This window comes from Sander lucioperca, chromosome 16, assembly GCF_008315115.2.
Source record: "Sander lucioperca isolate FBNREF2018 chromosome 16, SLUC_FBN_1.2, whole genome shotgun sequence".
NCBI lineage: Eukaryota > Metazoa > Chordata > Actinopteri > Perciformes > Percidae > Sander > Sander lucioperca.
The window spans coordinates 9,567,954-9,590,247 of record NC_050188.1 but is presented as its reverse complement, the minus strand read 5'-3'; the positions used below and the strand labels follow the sequence as shown (position 1 = coordinate 9,590,247).

General features: G+C 44.2%; 1 protein-coding gene across 2 annotated transcripts; it reads left to right on the top strand.

Moving 5' to 3' along the window:
* Nucleotides 1-3,316: 3,316 nt before the first annotated feature.
* LOC116067020 (inactive sodium-dependent neutral amino acid transporter B(0)AT3-like) lies at nt 3,317-10,316 on the top strand. 2 transcript variants are annotated; one of them, XM_031323298.2, is made up of 11 exons: nt 3,317-4,129; nt 5,061-5,201; nt 5,321-5,458; nt 6,375-6,556; nt 6,687-6,797; nt 6,890-7,002; nt 7,720-7,848; nt 7,944-8,524; nt 8,621-8,777; nt 8,885-9,047; nt 9,924-10,316. In XM_031323298.2, exons 1-8 carry the CDS (start codon nt 3,988-3,990, stop codon nt 8,107-8,109), a joined length of 1,122 nt encoding a protein of 373 aa, XP_031179158.2. In that variant the 5' UTR covers nt 3,317-3,987; the 3' UTR covers nt 8,110-8,524; nt 8,621-8,777; nt 8,885-9,047; nt 9,924-10,316. The 2 variants fall into 2 exon arrangements, with proteins under 2 accessions (XP_031179158.2, XP_035849195.1); XM_035993302.1 differs by lacking the exon at nt 8,621-8,777.
* Nucleotides 10,317-22,294: the final 11,978 nt, after the last annotated feature.

Below are 22,294 nucleotides of genomic sequence, written 5' to 3'. Positions count from 1 at the left end.
CAGAGTTTAGAATCTACAGTTTCTGTTCCAACTGTTGCCAATCCTGTCATTTCACACAGATTGAAAGTGACTGAGTACAAACCACATCTTGATTTACTTGTCTTTGACTGTTTTATCTTGTTGTTTACTACAACAAATCTTATTGGATACCAACTTCTCCAAAGGACCGCAAAGTTTGCAGTTTGCTTTGTCGAGATCATGGACACCAACACATCCTTTAACCTGCTGAGAGCGGAGGCTCAGACGTGCACCAGCACTGAGCCTTCACAAGTGCTGCTCCACAGCGCCTCTCTCAAACAGGTCAATATCCAGTTCCCTCTTCCTGCTACAGTCACTGTCAGCAGGGACCTGGTGGAAGATCTGCTCGTCCAGTTGATGCTGAGGCTCAACCCACTGAGGGGCCACGCTGGCGCTCATCTGACGCAGCAACAACTGCTAACGCTATGTCTGCACATGAGCGCAGTGACTCTGGAGACCCTGAGGAAAGTCCCAGGTGTCTCTGTGGATGGACACCTCCCTCCTCCTCCCTGCAACACATGGAAAGCTGCCGTGCTGCTCCAGAGCAGCCTCATGAAAAAATTTGGCACATCCATTCAGGTGAGGAAGCAGCTGGTGAGAAAAGACCCTGCACTCCTGAGCTTCATCCCTCACCACATCATCGAGGCCGTCCTCATAACAGACAAGGCTGAGTCTGCATGGGAGTTCACTCCCACCCAGACACCAAGTGATCAGGAGAGCCGGCTGTTCTCTCAGTTTCTCCCTGAGTCTATCAAGGAGGAAATCTTTGAGCAGCATGGATCCTGGATAAGATACACAAAGGTCTTTCAGAAGGCTTTCCCCAGGATAACAGACAAGGAAATTGTGGACTACCAGCAACGCTTCACAGAGCCTCGTCTGTCCAACCGGGATGTTGTGTGGGTGGACAAAAAGTACTTTTTGGCTGATTTCTATGAGGAGGTAGAAACAACAGCTCTGACCCTGAACCACAGTCTGGCCGGTTGGTTGTTTACTGATCACAGTAAAGACCAGGGGCTTGTCTCCAGCACTGAGGGGAAACATCATAAAGCTGGAACTGAAAACCTCAAACCACATCAGCTTTGCACTTTCCAGCTTATGGCAGGCGACTGTGATACTGAGAGAGCAGATCTGATCACAGACAGAGCTTGGGTGAACAAATCCACCATCAGAAGTGTCTTGGTGGAATTTTTTAGAGGCAGGAACCTCTACAGACCAGAGCACCCGAAGACTCAGGCATTTGAGAACGAGATGGTGGAGCACATCCACTTGTTGCTGCAAAAGGAGGCAAAGAAATACAGGAATAACAGAGTCTTCCTCCAGAACCTCAAACGCCTCGAGGACTCAAAGAACGAAATAAAACTGAGCCGGGAACTGTGCCAGCCACTCAAAATCACACTTTGCGAGGCTCTGCCCAACACCTGGCTGAGTAGAGAGGGCCTGATGAAGGATATTAGGATGGCCTTGGTGGCCTGCAGCCTCATAGCCACAGAGATCATGAACCACCTCAAGCCTACGGTGAGCTTTGCAGCAGACACCAAGCCTGCAGACTGGACTCCATATAACATCAACATCCCAATCAAAAGAGTGGAAACGGAGCCAAAAAGAGAGCTGACCCAGCTGGAGCTGCATCTGCAGGAAGAGCGAGCTCAAGCCCGTGAGGAGCTCTTCTATGCCGACACTGAGACTACGGCAGCACAGCCTGAGAAAACTAAGAAGAAGAACAAGCTTATCTCTTGGCTCTCTAAACTCTTCAGACGGAGAAAGTCATAGATGCACAATGACAAAGACATTAACCCCAAGCATCAGGAGCTTTCTACACATTTTGTTGTTACATTATTTTTTTGCTTTCTGCCCATTTCTTGTGTTACACTATTGCATTTAATTAATATGTTTAAAAAGTGCCTTAAAGATTATAACTTTAATAAAAAGTTTTTTTCTGCATTGTACTAGTAGCCAATGAAGTGATTGATTGATTGATGTTAAGACAGACTTGGGGATGTCGATGTTGGTCAGGGCTTTCCAGAAGTATGTTTACACCAGTAGGTGGCAGAAATTGCTTGAAATTGTATCAGTTCAGCAAGAAGGGAATTATAGATGACACACATGGACCAATAGTTTGGACCAATAATCAATAATCCTTCCTCCTGTTCATACTGGCCAATAAAAGATCACTTCCTATCCATTTTATCTAAGTGATGAGGGACAACATCCACAGTCCTCCTTTTGTGTAAAACTGTATTCAAAAGTTTATATGAAGCCAATATGAGGCTTCAGAAGTCTGATTTAGTCAAAAGATAATGGCTTAGATTGCCTGTCTCTGTTTACACTGGACAGATCAGCAGTCTATCACAGGGCTACCACATATAGACAGACAGCACTTCTAACATCTTACCAGCATGTCTTTGGACTGGAGCAGCTGAAGGAGAACCACACTGGAACTACGTCAAAAAACTTCACCGGAAAATGTGCCTGTTTCACGGCATCAACCGACATCGCTGGTTGTTTTTACTGTAATAGAGCAAATGGGATACATCATTTGGTATGCTAGATTAGCAATAACGTCAACTATATACTTCCTTTCTTTTTGCTAAGCAGCTGTTAGTGAAATTATAAATAATTTGCACAAACACTCGCACAACAGTTTTACATGTTGTTGCATTTGTGGTGTGTATCTTATTTGATTCAGCCAAAATACTGTTTTGGTATTTTCCCACAAGACCAGAAATTAACTTCTCAGTATCTACAGTACAGTATATATATATATATATATATATATATATATATATATATATATATATATATATATATATATATATTAGTATTTCTGTAAATCTATGTTTTCTCTCGGTGATTTCAATAACGGATGCAAGTTACTATTGGACATGTAATCAATTAAAAAAAATTAAAGACAACAGCAACAACAAAAACATAAATGTAACTTTTTGAGCTGTGCCCTTTAGTGATTACAGCATCACTAAAGATCATCATCGTCATGCAATACAACTTTTTATTGTTATTGTGTAACTCTACACAAAGGTACTTCGGTGTCCTAATTCCAGTACGTATATTTTAACCGAACCAGCGTAAAACACATCCAGGTTGGCTATCGGTTTGTGGGAGAACAGATTAAAGCTGAGCTCACAGTCACAGGAAAATAAAGACATGAAAGACATGATTTATTATTAATACTATTTTAACAGCTGCAGATAAGAATACAACAAAAAAAACATTCTGCCACAGCACCACAAGGTCAGTGCTTGTTTTCTCCTCTTAAAAAAGCAGACTTGACTACTGTAACATACTGATCTCAGGTATGCTCATAAAGTCCATTAAATTGTGATTACCGTTTCCATTTTTCCTGCATTTTTATTGCTTTAAATTTTTATTTTAGACACATTTCTCTTTCGTCTGTCACCTGTGTGCATTCACTCCTTCTGAAACACTCCCTGTTTAATTTAAATGTATAAACTTTGCTGTATGAGGTAAAGATACAGGCAGGTTGTGATACTGTCATGGTGTCTTGTTATTGACCGCATCCGAACGGTGCACTTAACGTCAGTATATCATTGAAACAGCATAACCAGGTTATCCATTAATCTGAGGTTTAGCTCACTCCCGTTTAAAAAAACAAACAAACAATGTTTTTCTTCCTTCCTGGCAGCCTGATTTCTTCATAAAAAAAAAACAATAAAATCTGTAATCCTCAAATCTGCACCTGATAGGGCATTAAAGGACAGCCCACTAAAGAGAGTTAAAAAAAGAGGACGAGAGGAGCTCTGGACATCACTTGGACTACACCACTCAAGTACTCAGTATTTATTTTCACATACACTGAGCTGAGGTCAGGTGGAGAATTCTGGACCAATTAAAAATAAATACTACCCGGTTGAAGTGTACACGTTAACGATTAGGAGAGTTGTATCCTTGTAACAGAGCTGGAATTGTGCTAAGCCTTTTTTCCAGCTGAGGATGGCCAAAACGAAAGACTCCGGGGTGGAGGAGAGACCCAAATGGGACAACAAGGTTCAGTACCTGTTAACATGTATTGGCTTTGCAGTGGGACTTGGAAACGTCTGGCGTTTTCCTTACCTGTGCCAAATCTATGGAGGAGGTAAGACGCTATTATATGAAGCAAAACATATGAACTGCTGAGCTAGCTTATATTCGCACAATTGCACATCACAACACAGTTTAATTAAGTCTGCTGTTAAAGATTTATAAGTTTTATTACTTATGCTGTTTTTTTCCACTGCATTTCTTTTATTTTTCAGACTATTTCATCCAATCATGAGATAGTGAATTGAACTGCAGCACCCCTTTAGATTCTCTTTTTGCCTCAGTATAATTAGTCATTAACAAATGGACAAGGCCAGTCATTGTCAAAATGGTGAGCCTTATCTGTGTTTGATTGATCATGGTAAACATCAGGGATTGTTTTCGCTCAGCTGCCCCAATTCCTGTACTGATTTCCACATACTTCGAGGTGAGATCTCTTGAGTCCCAAACCCACAGAATCCTTAATGGTCAGAATTTAGTTGAGTAAACAGCCAATCCTGTAAATGTGCATAGAGTCTATCACCTTTACATATTGACTCTGAGATTCCTGCTTCCCACAGGCGCTCAGCTGAGCCTCTATATGACCTTGGCTTAATGATCAATTAGACACCTTCTTCTTAAGTAACTTTAGAGGTGTTATTTTAAAACAGTGGTGGTTTTAATACAGTTTTCTAAAAACATTTTAGTAGCCTGACTGTGTTTTTGGCCACTTGGAAAACCCCAATAAATTCCAGTGATCAGTTAGTGTTTAATGTATTTCAATTTCTTGAGGTCTTTTAGTATTGCTTAGCATAGCCTAAAACCTCCCTTATTATTGCTTGATTAAGGTAATAAACAGTAGTTATTTGTTTCACTAACATGGTTCAAACAGCCACTTATGATTTATTTTAAATGTTCTCTGCAAAGTATGTTGATGAATACTAAGGTCTGAGGACTAATCTAGCTGATGTTTAACTGTGAGGTAAATGTTAACTTCATGTCTTCAGGTGCATTCCTCATCCCCTACCTGATAGCGCTGGTGTTTGAGGGCCTCCCCCTGCTCTACCTGGAGCTGGCTATAGGACAGAGGCTCCGCATGGGCAGCATCGGTGTCTGGAACTCCATCTCACCACTACTGGGTGGAGTCGGTGGGTGACCTAGAATTATTAGTAACATTTATTAGGATTTTTATTTGTCAGATTCTTCTTTATTTCAAGAGCTGAAACTCTTTGTGGTATTGGAAATGTCCTTTATTTCCTGTGTGTAGGAATTACCTCCATGTTGGTGTCATTCCTGGTAGGCATTTTCTACAACACCATCCTGGCCTGGGTGCTGTGGTATTTATTTCACTCTTTCCAAAACCCCCTGCCTTGGAGCCAGTGTCCACTCAATGATAACCTCACAGGTAACAAGAAACCCCACCAGCTTCTGCTCTATACCTTTGTCACACACTGCGATTGCTACTGCCACACTGACAGAAGTATTGCCTATACCAGTGTATGTACAATTCAACTGTATCAATCGGTTTGAGAACCTAGCATAATTATAATAAAGTTGCGAGATGCAAGAGGACTCTTAACATTCAGGCTCTACGTGGCAATCCAGGTCAGATTTTATAGGAAAACTATTGGATTTGTATTGTTTTATGACACAAAGGAATTCTGCACCACAACATATAAAGAGCATGCTTTTGCTCAGTGAAAGATAGTTGAATGAGTCACAGACAAAGAGTAAAAATCATCATGGTCTCATTTGTTTTCAGTAATCATAATAACTACTATACATTTTCCACATTTTAAATAAAACTATGCAGGAACACATCTCTTGATGGGATACAGGTTTACTCTAAACATAGATGAACTCCGTTACAAAAGCTGATGCATGTTTAATCAAAAAAAACAACAACAACATAATAACGTTCAGATCAGGGGTCACCAACACAGTGCCCGCGGGCACCAGGTAGCCCCCAAGGACCACATGAGTAGCCCTCAGGCCTGTTCTAAAAATGAAAATTGAATATTGATATCTGTTTCCCACCTTGTTAAATCATTGTTGATAATTATTGATAATGAGAAATCATTAACGTGATCAGTGTCTTCACATAGATGACTATCACTAATCATTAATAATCATATATAACTAAAGGCAAACTGAGCAAATTTGTCATTTCAGAAGAGTGTATCAAACTGGTAGCCCTTCGTATGACTCAGTACCCATGAAGTAGCTCTCAGTTTCTAAAAGGTTGGTGACCCCTGGTTCAGATTAAGCCCCTATAGAATTTCATAGATGCCACGTTCTCGCTTGTGTCTGCATCCAAATAGGCTATAATGTGGAGTGTGAGAAGAGCACTCCAGTGAACTACTTTTGGTACCGGGAGACCCTGAACATCACACCTGACATCGAGACCAGCGGCTCCCTGCAGTGGTGGTTGGTCATCTGTCTGGCCAGTGCCTGGTGTGTGGTCTACATCTGCTTCATCAAAGGCATCGAGTCCGTGGGAAAGGTCTGTTTATCTGGTGGAAAAAATAGAATGTGCTATTTCAAAATCAACCACTGTACCATACATCCCTACAGTAAGATGTAGAAAGAAAGAGTTAATAAATAATGCTATATCATATGTTTGCATGTTTCAGGCTGTGTATGTGACAGCCACATTCCCTTACCTGGTGCTGACTATTTTCCTGATCCGTGCCCTCACTCTGCCTGGAGCAACTGATGGACTGGTGTACCTCTTCACTCCTGATGTGAGTTTGGTCACTTGTTGCCAATACAGGTTTATGTAAGATTGTATGCTAGACACAATGACCTGATGTGCTGTGTTTACGCACGCTTGTAGTGGGAGATACTGAAGAACCCTCAGGTGTGGCTGGACGCTTCCACCCAGATCTTCTTCTCTCTCTCTGTAGCCTTTGGAGGTCTCATAGCTTTCTCCAGCTACAACGAAGAGAGGTAAGCACTAAAACTCCTTGGGCTCTACATTAAGACCTGGCACAAAGCGGCGCACAGCGCAGCAAGCACAACTTTCATTGCTAGTTTCAGACCGACCATGAGGTGTGGTCAGGTCAGGTACATTGTTGGCACATTGCTATCTTGAGGCAGCAGAAAGTGATTGCGCCATTGATACAAAACTGGCCTAAAGTCAAGGGCGCAGTATTTTCCTGCTATTTAAAGGCTGCATTATTCAGATAGTAGGATGCACCGTCATAGGGTTTTGCAATGGGTACACTTGCATTTGCGCTTTCACTTTGCGTAGAGCAGATACGTTTCCTCAGCAGAAAACCACTCACTAGATTGGTTGAATCCACCATTTAAATAGCAATGCGCACCTGGCTTTTAAAAGGGAATGGGGGGTTGCCACTCACCCAAAACACACCTATGATTAAGAGACTAAATTAAACCCCTTTGCGCATTACTTTGCGCCCAGATTATGTGCCATTCAGGGTTTCCCGCAGAAAATGTGTTAGTTAAGGCGGTTGGGTTCCCCAGCTTAGGCGGGCCGCCCGAGCTGCAAAGTGCTGCGGGAAACCTAACTAGCAAACATTTCATTGGAAAAGCCCTAAATGCACTTGCCCAGTGCACTTTAGAACATGTGCTATAGACCACAGGGCCCCTTAACACCATCAATAAAATTGAGATTATGTCTTTTTTCTGTTCTGTGCCCATTAGAAACAACTGTGAGAGGGATGCTGTTCTAGTAGGAGTAATAAATAGTGCCACATCTCTCTACGCCTCCATTCCCATCTTCGCCCTCCTGGGATTTAAAGCCACCACCGCCTACAACTCCTGTATTAAGGGGTATGTATGCACACATACTTTATGTAATTCTAAAGCTTCTTTTGTCTTTCTTTTTGATACTAATGAGGCCGATTCTTTTTATATTTCATCTGCAGAAACATCTTGGCTCTTACCAACTACTTTGAGTTTTCAGAACAGAACATAACTGTGGAGAACTATGATCACTGGCTCAAGTATTTAAATCAAACATCTCCAGGTGAGGTGGCCAGTCTGGACCTGACGCACTGTGACCTGCAAACCTTCCTTGACCAGGTATTGTAACTTTGAAAACACATCCAATCTTGTACATTGTATTATTTTTGCCTTTTTGCCTATTTTCTGTCTCATTTTTCAAATTTCCGTCTCCCCTTAAATCCTGGTTGTTTTTCTGCTCTCGCCTCCCTTTTCTTTCTAGTACAGTACATCATGTACCGTTCAAATATGTACAGTCAGTTCATGCTTCCTCATTACTTTCTTGCCTCTCTCCCACAGAGCGCATCAGGTACCGGCCTGGCTTTTATTGTGTTCACAGAAGCAGTGATAGAGATGCCAGGCTCGCAGATATGGGCCATACTGTTCTTCGTCATGCTCTTCAGCTTGGGTCTCTCCTCCATGTTTGGCAACATAGAGGGAGTCCTCACGCCCATCAACGACCTCAAACTAGTGCCTAAGTGGATCCCAAAAGAACTCGTAACAGGTGCCTGCAAATCAGCTTAAGTTGTTCTAAAAGTTATGAGGGATACATGTTTTCCCCTTTGAACTCCCCCTTGAGCTTTTTTTCTCACTTCCTTAGCGATCATCTGCGGTAGCCTTCTTGACGGCTCTCATCTTCACCCTGGGTTCTGGGAACTACTGGGTGGAGGTCTTCAACAGCTACGTGGGCTCTGTACCTCTGCTCATCATTGCATTCTTTGAGATTACTGAGTCATTTATGTCCGTGGAATGAAAAAGTAACTTGTTCATCTGTTCTTTAATATTCTGTATGGTCCAATGAGCTTAAGACAATTTAGATCCCAATGTGTTAACCTTTTTCTCTTGTTCCCATAACTTCTGACAGTTTCAGTGAAGACATCTATTTCATGACTGGGAATAGGCCTAACATCTTCTGGAAGGCATGCTGGATGGTGATCAGTCCTTTAATGCTCCTGGTGGTGTTGATTGCCTACGTGGTCGTCCAGGCACAGACAACCCCATCTTATCCCACATGGAACCCAGCCTATGTAAGCAAGTCAAGGGTACTGACATGGAGATGTTGAGAATTTAGTAGAACTGAGTCCAAAGTGACTTTAAAGTTAAACTAAGCTTAGACTGGGTCAACAAGGGTACATTTCCAGGATAATTGCCTGGACATCTCACCCACCGGATGTCCATCCGCTCCTGCTCTCTGTGTGTTGCCGTTCTCAAAATCCCTCGCATCGGTAGACAACGACAAACTTCGAGCTAGCAAGCTTCACGCTGAAAATGCCAAGTTTTAAAGACGATTTGGATCACGCAACAAGGCAGGCCTGCTTTGTTCTTTCGGGGAATGATTACGAGTTTTAAAGAATATGTTTACGGCACATACTATCTAATTAAGACGCTTTGTGACCGGCTGGTGGGGATTGCTATGGACAAAGTACACACGGTGATACACTAGTAAGAGCAAATAACCATAACCATTTATCCAGCTAATTTATATACATCATGGTACTGTATTGGGTGAACGGTTAACTTAGTTTTCTTTTGCGGAGTGCAAATGTTCCACAAAAAACAAGTTCCTTCCCGAGACCATTTTGCAGAGCCAATGTCGCTTTTCTCCGGAGCTTAGCGCCACCCAAGACGAATGTGATTGGTTTAAAAAAAAATATTAAACAACCCAGAGTGTTTTTTTCTTCTATCCAGAATGCATCTGTGGTGTAGTCAAACCTTACTCCACAGCCCTGTGGAGATAGGTCTGGCAATGCGAGACTAAGCTAAGCTAAGCTAATCTAATCGCTTGCTGGCTGTGGCTTTATGTTTAGCACACAGATACTGAATGATAGTGGTCTCCATTTTAAAGAGGGAATAAAGCAAATTTCTCAAATTTATATTTTATACTTCTTTGTCTTTTTCTTCAGGAACTATTCCCCCAAACTGAATAGAAGCCCTATCCAGACTGGGTGTTTGCCATAATCATCCTCCTCTGTGTACTACCTGTGATCTCCATCCCTCTGGTGGCTCTCTACAAACTGATCTGCTGTAGAATCAAGAAGTCCTCTGCTCGCACCGACCTAAATCCCTACTGCAACGACGGCTTTGAGGTTGAAACACGGGAACAGCAGAACCAGAGAGCTTAAGAAAATGTTGCAAGTAACAAAGTTACTGAACAGAAAGGGACATCCTGATCTTTACCAGTGCTTCTGTGAAATTTCATCTTAATTCACCAGACAGCTGACTTACTACTATTTATTAAACATTGGAATTCTTTCCTTTTGCCCATTGTGTAGTGTAGATGATGGAAAAACCATTCAATCTAACACAGCCGACTTTGATAACACATTTACAAAACCTTCAATTTGAACATAAATGTAGTCTTAACACTCATTTTAAATGTCACGATGAATCTTTTAATGAGATCTTAAGCTTACTACTGTTCATCGAAAACCATTTGATTTCTGTGAGCTTTCCAAAAGATTGTCAGTGTAAAAACTAAATGAAAGTCATCATTTGACTTATTCATGTGGTGGCTGACAATATTTCTGTGAACTTATTTACAGACAAATGATCTTACAAATGATGGCATGTCTTCTACGTGGAAAACTAGTGTGAATCAAAGTCCAGACAAACAGCTATGGGATGAGGCGGGGTCTAGTACAGTAGCTGGATGAATTTCAGTTATCCATCCTTACTGATATGGTGGTTGTTGTTTAAGGCGTGTTTATGACTGTAGTTTATCACTTAAGTGTTTTATATCAGATGGCAAAGGACTGTTTTTCTCTCTCTAAGGAGTCTTTCCCGACACTGTAATTGATACGTGGCACACACAGAAGATCAGATCCAAATGATCCACTGATTTTAACCCTGAGGATGAGAAAAGCAAAAATAACTAGAACTGCAAGCAGTTATGACGGGGCCCAAGCCACCCACGCCAGTTGCCCCCGAGCGCGCGTAAGCGGAACCCGAAGCCGGGCGGCGGGGAGGCAAACGTCGCGAAATATCGAGAGGCGCGACGCCTGCGGTACGTCGCCGTTGGAAACGTAGCGGTCAACAGTTCACCTCCACGCTTATACGGACTACCTTTAAGTATTCTCTACAATAAACAAACTTCTTAACCCCCCTGACCGCAGGGTACAGCAGAGAGAAATGAGAGTGACCGAGAGGGTGGAGGGGGGAGGCAGGTGTGGTGGTTGAAGGAGCAGGGGAGGTGGTCAAGTTGTTGCAAATGGCGTCATAGGCGCCGATTTATGTTTTCCTCCGTGGGTGCTTCGTGGGAAATTAAGCATCAATGCCACCTACATAACCAATCAAACTATGACAGATGCTCCACTTAGCACCAACTGCAATGTTTAATTGCACGGTATCGCCGCCTATGAATGGTGTAGATTTTGGATTGAAAAAGTGAGAAAAAAGAGTTGCATTTGTCCACTGTGAAGGTAGTAGAAACTTTGTCAGGTGGGTTAAGAAGTTTGTTTATTGTAAAAAACCAAAGGAGCACACAAAAGTAAAAACCAAAACCTAACGGTAAGAGGCAAACATCAGTAAATATTGACAAGTGTGAGCTGCAAGGTCTGTGGTACATTTCCATTGCAAATATCCCATTAACATTGAGTAAAAGGGCCAAAACTCGTCTACGTTGATTATTGCGTCCCCTAATGGCCAATCTTCGCCAAATTTGGTACAGAGCCTCAGAGCGGCATGCCAAACCAGCACCAGACGTTTCGTGGTGATTGCTTTTACCGTGACAGAGATATCGCATATGCAAATTTCCCATTTAAATGCATTGAGTTATTGGCCAAAACAAATAAACGTTGCTTATAGCGCCCCCTAAAGGCCGATCTTTGCCAAATTTGGTACAGAGCATGATAGTGGCATGATGAACAATGATTCCGAGTTCCTTGCTGATAACATTTAATTTGGCCGAGATATGATATGATATGTTTGTGCTAGCTAGCTATGAAAATGTGTTTGGTCGTCAAATGCGCATACTTTAACGTAGCAAAATTTCTTGAGTAACTTTTGGTCAAGTCCATCTGGAGATGCTACCTACCAGGTTTCGAGCTGATCCGTCGCACGGCCTAGGACGAGTTTGAAAAAGTTGGTTTTGCGCATTGTGCGATATTGCGAAAAAGATTTTAAGCAAAAATGGGCGTGGCCTATATCATGTGATTCAGCTTGATTCAACGAACACGTGGATGTATGGGTTTCTAATGTGGGATGTGTAATGTGGGAGTTAAAGGCAAAAAACCATTATAGCGCCACCTAGTGGTCCACATGTGTAATTTTTGGTAGGTGTGGTCCATGACCCATTGTCTATCTACCCTGTAAATTTAAAGTTGTTCACATTAGTGTAAGTGGTGAATCTAGACTTGGGTCCCATTGGCCACGCCCACTTTGACCCCTCAGTACGCAACTCTAGACATGGCCTCAGGAGTGTCCCTAGATGGTACCCATCAAATTTTGTAAAAATCAAATGAGCCGTTCATGAGATATAAACTTTTTGTACTTGTAGCGCCCCCTAGTGACCAATTTTCGTAAAACGCGTGGGGGACCTCCAGAGGGTCATGTCAAACAAGAATCTAAAGTTTGGCGTTGATAGCATGTATTTTGGCTGAGATATGGCAAAGTCGGTGTTTTCATAGTTAGCTACACAAATTTGTTTGTGCGTAATATGCGCAATTTTTATCCTATAAAAATTCTTTTCATTAACTTTTTGTCAGGTCGGTCTGGAGATGCTACGGTCCAAGTTTCGTGCAGATCGGTCGCACGGTCTAGGAGGAGTTCGAAAAAGTAGGTTTTTGATAAATCGCGATTTTTCACGCATAAAAGTCTAGGCGGAAATGGGCGTGGCCTATATCACGTGATTCAGTTGGATCCAGGGAACACGTGGATATATGGTTTTTAAATGTGAGGTGTACGGTGTGGGAGTTATAGGGCCAAACGCGTTTTTTCTGCTATAGCGCCACCTAGTGGTGGAAGTGGGTCAATTTTTGCGCCTGAGGTCCTTGCGGAGTTTCGGACCAGTCCTGAAAACAGCAACCCCCCACCATGTACGGTTTAGGCTGTAGTCGGAGTTTTAGGCGGAGAAGAATAATAATGAAGAGGAAAAATCAGTAGAAAAACAATAGGGTTCTACAGCCCTGCTGTATGAACGGCATAGCTTTGCTATTGCCCGTTCTTACAGACTCGGGCTTGGACCCCTAATTATACCTTTGAGCTGTTGAGGGTTTCATGGTTGTGATAGGAGCTGTAATTGGGGCTGGCTGGTAGTCTACTACAGTCTACATCTGGATGGCCAAAAAGTCCTCTGGGGTCCTGTTGAACCCTGGCCAGCCTCAGATCCCACAGACGCCGCTCTAGACTGCACTTCCCTGTGAAGAGGATGACAGCAGAGCACAAAAAGGTGCTTTTTTTTTAACTTTTTGATGGTAAACTGTAAAATTCATCCACCTGAACCATTTCCTGCACTTGTAAAATCTAATAAAATGTGGCAGTATACTGACTTGTGTGCATGTAAGATTGTGTTCCACCTACATTTTATTTGGTTGGGTACACCTCTCACAAAGTCCACATTTAAAGGGATTGGCCTTCTGGCACAGGTATAATGATGATGTTTTCATGTTGTTCATTTATGGAGTTTATTTCTCAAGGAGACCAAGGGCGCTACTTTTCTGCAGGTGCGTAATGGCCTGGCTTGAAACAAACACTTAGTGAGGCTGTGTTTATGATTACACAGTGCAGTGCCATGGCTATGCCAATTTTATGCATGTGTGGCTCATTAATGATGAATAACATAAGCTTTTATTGTTCTGAAGGAAATTTGTCTTGGACGCATACAGTATCTGCTGTTTAGGAAATACAACATAACATAGTGCATACATACATACAGTACACAGACTGTCACCAGTCCTTAAGGACACATTCATAGTACATGCACAGACTGCCACCAGCTAACAAATAGCACACTGCCCGCTGTACGACTTATCATAAAAGTCGTCAATAGTGTACATAATATGTGCAGTAAGGGTTAGCAGCCTCATCAACGTAGAATCATAAATTATAAAATGTAAATGTGTACAGATAAAAGCAGCATTTCAGGGGTAGGGCTCTGGCTGGTTTGTCATTTAGGACTTTGATGGACAGGGGGCAAACAAGTTTTTTAAAAGGTTGAGCCTGCACTGGGGGACTGCCTGCCTGAGGTGAGAAGCTGTTACTTAGGGTGGAGGACATTGGTCGGGTCTTAAAGCCAGCTTTGCCGCTACAGCTGATAATGTCCAACAGGGCAGGAGGAGCAATGGGGCTTGCATCTAGGACAGGCATAATGACTTCCTGTCGTCCTTTCTCGCCTTCTTCCTTGTCCAAACTTGGTGATGTCCACACTTTGATTTGATGAGACTTTGATTAGTCACACAGAAGCATTAAATTGACTCTCAATTGAGGAGAAAATGTAGGCAGGCAGTACAGTTTAACCACGATATGTTATCGTGTCACGCCGTCCCAACTCTCTGAAGTTCCTGTCTTCCTGAAGGTGTATTTAAACTCATGCTGGAGGCGTTACGTGTAGCTGAACCTTCAACGAAACAAAGATATTGCGGGCGCCTAAAACACAGATGGCCTAACTAAAGCCTAGTTTTCACCAAACTCCAAAAGGAGACAAAACACCCCCCTATCAAACAGCTGCCTAGATTCCCCGAATCTGTAGAGTCACATATATTTTTACACATGAAGAGGTTTGGTTATTAGAGACTGGCCGAATATTCTCGCCCACTGACCTGTGACCTAAGAATGACCTGATGTTGTCTTTGCTTTCCCTTTGTCTCATCATACCACAACATGGTGTTTCACCACAGCATCTCCCACTGATCGTTTAGGACGGTAGGCAAACTGTAGTGGGTCCACTGTGCTGAATAATGAGGAGTAGATGTAATCCTTGAACAGCCGTTCAAAGCATTTCATCACTACAGCGGTGAGTGCCACTGGGCGGTGGTCATCCAGGCAGGCTGGTCTTGTTTTCTTGGGGACAGGACCGATGATGGACTTCTTGAAGTACATACTGTAGGTATGACAGACTGAGCCAGTTAAAGGTCGAGTATCATTGTGAACACCGGTGCTACTTAGTCAGCGCATACTCTGAGGAACCGCCCACTGATACTGTCTGGTCCTGCTGCTTTCTTGGTGTTCACATGCTTGAAAGCCCTGCTGACGTCATGTTCAGAAACGGGGGTAGGTGTGAAAGGTGCACCCACCCATCCAATAACCTCTGCTTCGGCTGTTTTTGCTTGTTGACTGCTGATGGCCTCAAAGCAAAATATACACTTTCTATTTTAAATTTTAAGAAGTAAAATCTTTTCCTAATGCATACTATTATTGCAGTGTTAAAATATTTGACATTGTTTCTTTATTTCTTTATTTCTGGAATTGGTTTTATACATCTTATTATAAAACCATATACATTTTTGTAACCTGATTTTACAATTTGTTGATTTTAACTTGCTTCGTCTTTGAAGCTCTTCAGAACTTGGATTTGAAATGTGCTCTAAAAATATAGATTATTAATTGTTATTATCTTCATTTAGCATTACAGATGCTTAAACTAAATGTATATAACTGACAACACCTCTGGTCTAAAAAAAAAAGAGAGCCAAAGAAAAACAGAATGCAATGTGAGAGAAAAGATGAATGTTGGCTGATAATTCTTGTGTCACATGAGCAGTAATATGAGTGGAGAACTTGGTGTGTGTCATACTTGAGAAAGCGTTGTGCTGGGGGTGATCAGGATGAAGTCATCCACCAGTCTCATCAAACATCTACAGAACATAGAGAGGAAAATAACACATACAATAAATAGAAAGGAGCTACAATATAGAAACACTGCCCTCTGCTGCTGCAGATGTGTGATTACATCTATAGTAGTTGATGTTAACTGAAATACATAGCCGTCTGCTGTACCCTTTCTTTTCACTAATGCCTCTGTTACTCCCATGTGACCATAGCAGAAACAGCAGAGCAGACTGGACACAACCAACCCCTGGCCAATCACTTCAACGAGTTGATCATGACTCTCTATAGCAGTGTTTCTCAAATGGGGGTACGTGTCCCCCTAGGGGTACGTTGGAGGACTGGCCATAGTAACACTTGCTCTCGCTCCTGAGATAATCGACCAATCAGTGACGAGAGTCATCGCTTTGATCTCCTGCCAATCACTCGCGCTCAGGCAGGAGAAGGGCACAGACCGCAGCGGCTGTGAAACGGACTTTTCTTTATCTTTTCTTTCAGTTTTCGGACTTGTTGAGTGATGTGTGTAGCCCAGAACGTAAGTTTGAACTGTCCCGTGGCTTGCTAAACTGTCCTGGGTTTTACTGCCTCATTATCTGTGTAAATGTTGAAGCTACGTTTATTCATATTTCAATAAGTGTTGTAGTAGTGATGTGGATGAGTTTTGTCCGTGTTACGACGTGACGTTTACTTGGAGAGAGGTATATTATCGCCTTGATGGTATTGCTCTTGCTGTGTTTCTCATTGCATAGCTGATAGATGTGCAGATTGTCTAATATTACTTGTTGATACTCGCATTGTGTTAGGGCAATTTGCTAGTAACGTGCAATCAACAGTAAACGGACTAGCGCTGTGGAGCCACGTGCTCGGTTATTAAAGGTGTATTACACTGTTTGCACCATGTACGGATATGTGTGCTGTAATAGATTTGTGTTACTGAGCAATATGTTACGTTTTTGTTGATTGTTTCTGAGAAGTTTATGTGATTCTTAGTGTTGCTTCTTGTTATATGCTGGTGGCTATAACATTTAATTTGGAGATAATGTTCATAGTAAGTCAGATGCTTATTAAAGTGCATTATTATTTTGCTTATATTCCAGAACCACATCCAACTTAACTTCATGTTCAAACGATAACTAAATCTTCCTGGATCTCAAGTCAGACATCTGGTTCCAGTTCTTACCGGACACCCTACAGCGGGCCAGTATTTCAGTAGCTAGTTTTAAGGTAGTTTTTACATTAATAGTTACAAGGTTGTTGTCCAGAACATTGTTCCTCTTTATGTAGACTTTTTTTTTCCTACCAAAATGTGACATTTGTGTCGCCTTCTTTGGACCTATTCTTGCCTTCCTTCCTTCTACTGTCCTCCTACTTTTTACTTTTTAAGTGTCTCGCTTTTTTCAAAGTTATGTCACTGTTTTTGAAGTTTTTGGTACTATTTCGACCTATTCTTGCCTTACTTCCTTCCTTCTTTCTACCATCTTTTTCCAAGGTTTTTCTTTTTTTACAGTATTTGGATGCTCACAGTGACAACATGCTGATGTTCATCCATCCATCCATCCATCCATCTTCTTCCGCTTATCCGGTAACGGGTCGCGGGGGTAGCAGCTCCAGTAGGGGACCCCAAACTTCCCTTTCCCGAGCCACATTAACCAGCTCCGACTGGGGGATCCCGAGGCGTTCCCAGGCCAGGTTGGAGATATAATCCCTCCACCTAGTCCTGGGTCTTCCCCGAGGCCTCCTCCCAGCTGGACGTGCCTGGAACACCTCCCTAGGGAGGCGCCCAGGGGGCATCCTTACCAGATGCCCGAACCACCTCAACTGGCTCCTTTCGACGCGAAGGAGCAGCGGCTCTACTCCGAGCTCCTCACGGATGACTGAGCTTCTCACCCTATCTCTAAGGGAGACGCCAGCCACCCTCCTGAGGAAACCCATTTCGGCCGCTTGTACCCTGGATCTCGTTCTTTCGGTCATGACCCAGCATTCATGACCATAGGTGAGGGTAGGAACGAAAACTGACCGGTAGATTGAGAGCTTTGCCTTCTGGCTCAGCTCTCTTTTCGTCACAACGGTGCGATACATTGAGTGTAATACCGCACCCGCTGCGCCGATTCTCCGACCAATCTCCCGCTCCATTGTCCCCTCACTCGCGAACAATACCCCAAGGTACTTGAACTCCTTCATTTGGGGTAAAGACTCATTCCCTACCTGGAGAAGGCACCCCATCGGTTTCCTGCTGAGAACCATGGCCTCAGATTTAGAGGTGCTGATCCTCATCCCAGCCGCTTCACACTCGGCTGCGAACTGATTTCAGTGAGTGCTGAAGGTCACAGGCCGACGATGCCATCAGGACCACATCATCCGCAAAAAGCAGCGATGAGATCCCCAGCTCACCAAACTGCAACCCCTCTCCACCCCGACTACGCCTCGATATCCTGTCCATAAATACTACAAACAGGATTGGTGACAAAGCGCAGCCCTGGTGGAGGCCAACTCTCACCTGAAACGAGTCCGACTTACTGCCGAGAACCCGGACACAGCTCTCGCTTTGGTCGTACAGAGATTGGATGGCCCTGAGAAGGGACCCCCTCACCCCATACTCCCGCAGCACCTCCCACAGTATCTCCCGGGGGACCCGGTCATACGCCTTCTCCAGATCCACAAAGCACATGTAGACCGGTTGGGCATACTCCCAGGCTCCCTCCAGGATCCTTGCGAGAGTAAAGATCTGGTCCGTTGTTCCACGACCAGGACGGAATCCGCATTGTTCCTCTTCAACCTGAGGTTCGACTATCGACCGAACCCTCCTTTCCAGCACCTTGGAGTAGACTTTACCGGGGAGGCTGAGAAGTGTGATACCCCTGTAATTGGCACACACCCTCTGGTCCCCCTTTTTGAAAAGGGGAACCACCACCCCGGTCTGCCACTCCTTAGGCACCGTCCCCGACTTCCACGCAATGTTGAAGAGGCGTGTCAACCAAGACAACCCCTCCACACCCAGAGCTTTAAGCATTTCTGGACGGATCTCATCAATCCCTGGGGCTTTGCCACTGTGGAGTTGTTTAACTACCTCAGCAACTTCCACCAGGGAAATTGACGACAATCCCCCATCATCCTCCAGCTCTGCCTCTACCATAGAGGGCGTATTAGTCGGATTTAGGAGTTCCTCAAAGTGCTCCTTCCACCGCCCTATTACCTCCTCAGTTGAGGTCAACAGCATCCCATCCTTACTGTACACAGCTTGGATGGTTCACCGCTTTCCCCTCCTGAGGTGGCGAACGGTTTTCCAGAAGCACCTTGGTGCCGACCGAAAGTCCTTCTCCATGTCTTCTCCGAACTTTTCCCACACCCGCTGCTTTGCCTCTTTCATGGCAGAGGCTGCAGCCCTTCGGTACCTTGCAACTGCCTCCGGAGTCCTCTGGGATAACATATCCCAGAAAGACTCCTTCTTCAGTCGGATGGCTTCCCTGACCACCGGTGTCCACCACGGTGTTCGTGGGTTACCGCCCCTTGAGGCACCTAAGACCCTAAGACCACAGCTCCCCGCCGCAGCTTCAGCAATGGAAACTTTGAACATTGTCCACTCGGGTTCAATGCCCCCAGCCTCCAGGGATGCACGAAAAGCTCCGCCGGAGGTGTGAGTTGAAAGTCTGTCGGACAGGGGCCTCCTCCAGACGTTCCCAATTTACCCGCACTACCCGTTTGGGCTTACCAGGTCTGTCCAGAGTCTTCCCCCACCCTCTGACCCAACTCACCACCAGATGGTGATCAGTTGACAGCTCTGCCCCTCTCTTCACCCGAGTGTCCAAAACATAGGGCCTCAGATCAGATGAAACGATTATAAAATCGATCATTGACCTTTGGCCTAGGGTGCTCTGGTACCAAGTACACTTATGAGCATCCCTATGTTCGAACATGGTGTTCGTTATAGACAATCCATGACTAGCACAGAAGTCCAACAACAAACAACCACTCTGGTTTAGATCAGGGAGGCCGTTCCTCCCAATCACGCCTCTCCATGTGTCTCCATCATTTCCCACGTGCGCGTTGAAGTCCCCCAGCAGAACTATGGAGTCCCCTACTGGAGCCCCATACAGGACTCCATTCAAGGTCTCCAAGAAGGCCGAATACTCCGAGCTCTTGTTTGGTGCATACGCACAAACAACAGTCAGAGTTTTCCCCCCCACAACCCGCAGGCGTAGGGAGGCGACCCTCTCGTCCACCGGGGTAAACTCCAACGTAGCGGCGCTCAGCCGGGGGCTTGTGAGTATCCCCACACCCGCCTGGCGCCTCACACCCTGGGCAACTCCGGAGAAGAAAAGAGTCCAACCCCTATCCAGGAGTATGGTTCCAGAACCGAGACTGTGCGTAGAGGTAAGCCCCACCAGATCCAACTGGTAGCGCTCCACCTCCCGCACAAGTTTCGGCTCCTTCCCCCACAGAGAGGTGACGTTCCACGTCCCCAGAGCCAGCGTCTGCCGCCCGGGTCTGGTCCGTCGAGGCCCCTGACCTTCACTGCCACCCATGTGGCAGCGCACCCGACCCCAGCGGTTCCTCCCACAGGTGGTGGGCCCATGGGTTGGAGAGATAGGTGCCACGTAGCTATTTCGGGCTGTGCCCGGCCGGGCTCCATGGCAAACCCGGCCACCAGGCGCTCGCTGACGGGCCCTCCATCTGGGCCTGGCTCCAGACGGGGGCCCCGGGCTTCCTCCGGGCAGGGTCACTCCATCTCTACCTCGTTTTTTCATAGGGTTTTTGAACCATTCTTTGTCTGGCCCCTCCCCTGAGACCACTTTGCCTTGGGAGACCCTACCAGGAGCACAAAGCTCCAGACAACACAGCCCTCAGGTTCATAGGGACACACAAACCTCTCCACCACGATAAGGTGATGGTTCCAGGAGAGATGCTGATGTTTAGTAGGTGTAATGTTTACCAAGTTCACATCTTACTTTTAATTAGCACTAAACATAAAGTACAGCTGGGGCTGATGGATGGATACAAAATGTAAGGGATCACCAAAGCTGGTACATTAGCCTACATCCTAAGAAGGACATGAATGTGCATGCCAAATGTTAGTCCAAAATGTTTTGCCAATCCATCTAATAGTTGAGTTAGTCTGGGCCAAAGTAGTGGACTAACATACCAATTCTGCCTTCCCCAGAGCCTGCTTGGTTTCTAGCATGGCTAAAAATATGAACTAAGAAGAAAACATGAGCATTCTATTGCAAAAATGTTAAGCGCCATCTTTGTAGTCGGGGGGTTAATCATGCCCTGTCCCACTGCCCCGCTTTTTATGTAGCAGTAAGACAAAAGCATGTCTTGTGCCTAATCCACTAACATTATTCAGCTTTTTTTTTTTTCAATATTCCAGTTTTACTTAATTACAGTATGTCTGGTCTTTGTATGAGGCTTTGTTTATTTCTCTGAAAATCCCCCCATTCTGTCTAACACACATCCCAAGACAGAGTCCCACCTCCAGCTGCTTTCTTTTGCTGCACCACTTTATCTACACACATTACTCAATCATACAAATACTGCTTGGAGAGCAAGTGACCTATACTTTACATGCAGCCCAGCAGCCAGCCATACACAGAGTTCTACCATCACAACATAATAATACAGTAGGCTTTTCTCAGAGAAGAGCACAAGTGGTTGAGACAAAAAGAGAGAAAGGCTGCTTTAACAAAGAAAGGCTGAGAAATGGCTCAGGAAATTGTCAAACGCTTGCTAGCTTTGGCATTTTCCAATAATATAATAACATTCAACACCAACTTTTAGATCTGGACAGTCTGACGGGCAAATTTGCAACCGTTACGTTTCATCCCTATAATCCAAGCAGAATATCCAGTTGCTATTGTGCACAGTCTTCCTACTGATGTGAACAAAATTGCAAACATGGCTGTGCCATCTGTCTGTGTATAGGTTGTAATCATGAGCTTTTCTGTGCTGTGGGACATTTTTCATTTGTTTTGTGGCTTTTAAAGATGGGGCAGCAAAAGATCTATTTGGTCTGGAAAACCACTCTGCTGTTGAACGCTGGTTTGCTGTCAGTGTTGTGTGCCAGCAGCGGAACTCCCTTCTCTCTGTGTCTCACTTTTATTTTCAATTCAATCAACTATTTTTTTTTGTGTGACCCACTCTTGTCACTAAGGAACGTGTTGCTGTTTTTTTTTAAATTGCTTTAAACACTGAAATTCACTAAGAATGAACATCTCTATCATACACCCATGGTGATCTGACTCACCACTAAATTTGATCATCTGTGATTCAGGCTTTTCGCTGGAAACCAGAGCTTTCACTGACTGCCACATGTATCTGGTTGCACTGCCTTTGCACACCTGTCACTGTGACAGAGTGCAAAACCTATTCAGAAATAAGAAATGATTATTTACTTTGAGACAGGGATGTATTCTTATTTCTAGCCTCCTCAAACAGAGAGGTCAAAGTGTTAAAATCAGCTTCAAGGTCTCTTAGAGCTGGTGGAGATCCAGCATATTTCTCAATGGCTCTTCAACAG